The 4,317-nt window shown below is 37.5% G+C and overlaps 1 protein-coding gene across 1 annotated transcript in view; it reads left to right on the plus strand.

Annotated features, from left to right (window-relative positions):
* The window catches only part of LOC106300669 (dynamin-related protein 4C-like), a 12,321-nt gene extending 8,942 nt beyond the window's left edge, over positions 1 to 3,379 (plus strand). Inside the window, exon 3 of the mRNA XM_013736867.1 lies at positions 1,786 to 3,379. Within this exon, the coding sequence (XP_013592321.1) occupies positions 1,786 to 3,356 (1,571 nt within the window). The 3' untranslated portion in view covers positions 3,357 to 3,379. The remainder of the gene's footprint in view (positions 1 to 1,785) is intronic.
* Positions 3,380 to 4,317: the final 938 nt, after the last annotated feature.

The raw sequence follows: 4,317 nt of genomic DNA on the forward strand, positions 1-4,317 counted from the left end.
AAAAAACAAATGTCATAACAAAATATTTTATGGCACACGAAAAGTGCCACATAAAATATTTAAATAGCGAAAAGAAATCGCTATAAATAGGTATAATATAACACAGGACCAACGCTATAATATCTGTATATTGTTACAGCACGCGAAAAACGCTACGCTAGGGGGGGGTCTATTATAGCTGCGGCTGTCACGGCGTTTTTCGAAACGCTATGAAAACGATATGATAGCGTTTGTCGAGTGCTATTAATACCGATATTTCTCGTAGTGGATGTTGAGATGCAACAGCAGCGAAGCCATGAAACAAAGTCGAATAGGGCTACAAATTTTGATAGGGAAAGGAGAGAACACAAAACGATAGTTGATGAGAGAACCCGAAGTGGCTATCCAGTTCGTCAAGGTGAAAGAATAAGCATGAGTTATCGACACACTGGTCTCTGTGTCTATGAGACTGAAGGAAAAGAAGACTTTATGGAAACTAACCTTGAAAAGCCTGAAGATAGCACCAAGACTGCAAAGAAGTTACTTGCAGAATCTAAAACGGAGAAAGCACAGAAAGGTTCAACGAAAACAACTACAAAGAAGCGACTTGATAAATCAGTCCACTCAGATGCCAAGAAAAGGAATTCAGAAGGTGGAAGCATGGATATGCAAATTGCCAAGTCGTTAAAGAGCAAGAAGAAGAATTCTTGGGCAATGAAATCTTCTACCAAAGAATTTGAACAAATTCTCAAGAGCCATCAAAAGAGGAATCGGACAGCTGTTGAGGAAGTGGAGTTCAATAAAAGTGAGCATGGTGAGGAATTGGTTAGTAAGAGAGCTAGCATCTGGTGGTCACTTGACAAGAAGTTTTATGATGGCATCATAAAATCCTATAAACGTCTTAACAAGATGCATCTGAAGAGCTTAATATTAATAATCTTAAAAAAGAACGTTGGAAGATAATCAGTGATGAAGAGGTTTCAAAGTTTTCAAGGATTCATGGAAAGTTCAAAGATGTGGTAAGGAGTGTGCATTCAGATGATGAAGAACATGGTAAGCTTGAGAGAAAGAGGAAGGATACTTTAATGCTGATGGGAGTTATGTTGTGTATGTTAGAGAGAAGGAAGACAAGGATGCATGGTTTGACAGTATTGAAATTAATCCGATGTATATTAGACGATCTGCTGCTAATGATACTGAAAAGAAAGAAGATGGGAGGACAAAGTGTGGGTAATACAGTTCGAAGCTTGAGTATTTGTTTCAGTGTAGCAATGGGGATTCATGCTGATGAATTAAGCAAAGAAGTTTTCGCAGGCTCCAAGTGGTTTGTCTTAAGATATGACGTTCTAAACTTGGAAATAATTAAAACAGCTATTGGATTTGCCAAGCAAGAAGATCTTTCTGTTTCTTTGATTTTAGCTAGCTTTAAAATGGCTCCTTACAAAGAAAAGGAATGGAAGGAATGGGAGGTGAACAACTACAAGGTGAAGGAGCAGAAACTTAGGATCAAGATGTGTTCAAGCTTAAGGGGGAGAATGTTGAAAGTAAGCTTGTGGAGCAAGATATCCTAAAGATTATTTGGAATGGAAAAGAAATAGGATATATACTTGTTTAGGAGTTATCTAAATAAGTAAATAATTCATGAGTTGGGAGAGATTGTGTGAGAGATTATGAATTGTGAGATTGAGAGAGCTTGAGGTTTTGAGTTAGTTTCTTCAAGAGATTAATAAGATAGTTATTCTTATTAAGTTTGATTGTGAATCATATATTGAGATTCTATACTTAAAAATATGTATTATGATGCAGGATCTAGTAAAGGGGTCTCGGATGCTCCCTTGACTCTCCACGTGAAGAAAGATGGGGCTCCTGATTTGACCATGGTTGATCTTCCTGGGATAACTAGAGTTCCCGTGAAAGGACAGCCAGAGAATATCTATGAGCAGATCTCTGGGATGATAATGAAGTACATCAAGCCTCAAGAGTCCATCATCCTCAACGTTCTGTCAGCCACGGTCGACTTCACCACATGTGAATCCATTCGAATGTCCAGACAAGTTGACAAAACCGGCGAACGGACTCTGGCTGTTGTCACAAATGCAGACATGGCTCCTGAAGGTCTCCTTCAGAAAGTAACAGCAGACGATGTGAGTATTGGACTAGGTTACGTTTGTGTCAGGAACCGTGTAGGGGAAGAAACATATGAAGAAGCTAGAGAGCAAGAAGAGTTACTTTTCAAGACTCATCCATCGCTCTCCATGATTGATGAAAACATTGTCGGTCTCCCTGTTCTAGCTCAGAAGCTAATACAAATTCAAACAACCATGATTTCACGCTGCTTGCCTGAGATTGTACGCAAGATCAACCACAAGATGGAAACCGCTGACCTCGAGCTAAAAAAACTGCCAATGGAAATGACTTCCAGTGGTGATGCACTGATGACACTGATGGATATCATCGCTTCTGCGAAAGAGTCTCTCCTAAGAATCCTTATCCAAGGAGATTTCTCTGAGTTCCCTGATAATCATAGCATGCATGGTACTGCTCGCCTGGCTGATATGTTAAGCAAGTTCTCAGATGATCTACAAGCAAAGCCTAAGCAAGTTAGAGAGTTCTTGATCGATGAGATCAAAGTTCTTGAAGAATGCAAATGTGTTGGGCTTCCCAATTTCACTCCGAGATCAGCGTTCATGGCTATACTTTCACAACATGTGGATGACATACATGCAAAGCCGGTTGAGTTCATCAAGAACATATGGGACTACATCGAAGTTGTTCTCTCATCAGTCATCACCAAATACTCTGAAAACATTCCTCGAGTTCAACCTTCCATCAAACGAGCTGGTCGAAATCTCATGAGCAAGATCAAGGAACAATCAGTGGATAGAGTGATTCAGATCGTTGAGATGGAAAAGCTTACGGACTACACATGTAGCCCTGAGTACATGAAGTCCTGGACGGAGAAGATAGATGCTCAGAAGAGTTTCGTCGATGCGGTTTTGAACGACAAGACAAAACCTGAGAGCTTCTCTATAAATGGGTTCGGGAGTGTGAAGATATCGCATCTGCGAGAGTATCATGCTCATTTGCTGCAACAGGCGTTTGATATGAAGATGAGGATCACATCCTACTGGAAGATTGTGCTTCGTAGGATTGTGGACAACCTTGCGCTCTACCTTCAGCTATCTGTGAAGTATTTCGTCAACACTCAGTTTCAGAAGGAGATCGTGGCGGAGATGGTGGATCCTAAAGGCGGGGGAGGAGTAGAGAGGATGTTAGAGGAGTCTCCGTCGGTGGCAAGCAAGAGGGAGAAGCTGGAGAAGAGTATTAAGGTTCTGAAGGAGTCCAAGGATGCTGTGGCTGCCACTGTTGATCAATAGTGACATCACTGATTGATTTTTCTTCTTCTAGTTTTGCTGTAATCGGATCGAGTTTTATGACAGGTTCTGAAGGAGTCCAAGGGTGTGTTTTTTTTTTTTTTTAATTTTGGAATTTCTTTGCTATGTTACATTTTTTAAAGGGTCAGACGTTTTTGTTCACTTTGTTTAGTCAAACTTTGGTGGTGCATATATTTGTCGATCATATTATGTATAAGTCCGGACCCCTATCGGGCTTCAGTTCAAGTGTGTAGTGATCGTTATATACACATATGTATTTATATGTTGAAATTTTCAAGAAATGTCTGGATTAATCGGTCATCACCTATTCTGTCTGTAGGTATCATATGTATCATCATTACATATGTTTGACATGATATCTATTCCTCCTTCCCCATGAAAAATATGATTCATACATATAAGATTAAATTATATATGATCCGTTTATGTTTTATGTTTTATGTTTTATGTTTTATGTTTGGATTTGACCACATATTTTTTTAAATATATCACATCCAAATTCCATAGAAGGAAAACGCTTTGTTTAATAATCGATTAATAAAATAGGTTTGAGTAAATTTAATATATACTAGATCTCGATCCGAGCAACCGCGCGGATTTTTGTTTTCATTTATTTTTATATAAACATTTTACTTTCAATTCTAAATTGATATATATTATAATATATATGTGTCTATCAATTTTTAAAACATAATCAGTTTACGGTATATTTTTTCATTGAATAGATTGTTTCAAACTTTCACATATATTTCTATCTTCTTCTATATATATATTTTCGGATTATTATTTCATTATTAAAATCGTAACTATATATATAAAGATTAGTAAAATATTGTTTTATTGTCATATTCAAAGATATTGTAATATTTCACAAATTTAGAAAGTTTTTAAAAAATTAAAATTTTCGCTTCATAGATTTATATTATCGAGTAAATAATCAAAA

The sequence above is a fragment of the Brassica oleracea genome, chromosome C1 (assembly GCF_000695525.1).
Source record: "Brassica oleracea var. oleracea cultivar TO1000 chromosome C1, BOL, whole genome shotgun sequence".
In the NCBI taxonomy this organism is placed as follows: domain Eukaryota; kingdom Viridiplantae; phylum Streptophyta; class Magnoliopsida; order Brassicales; family Brassicaceae; genus Brassica; species Brassica oleracea.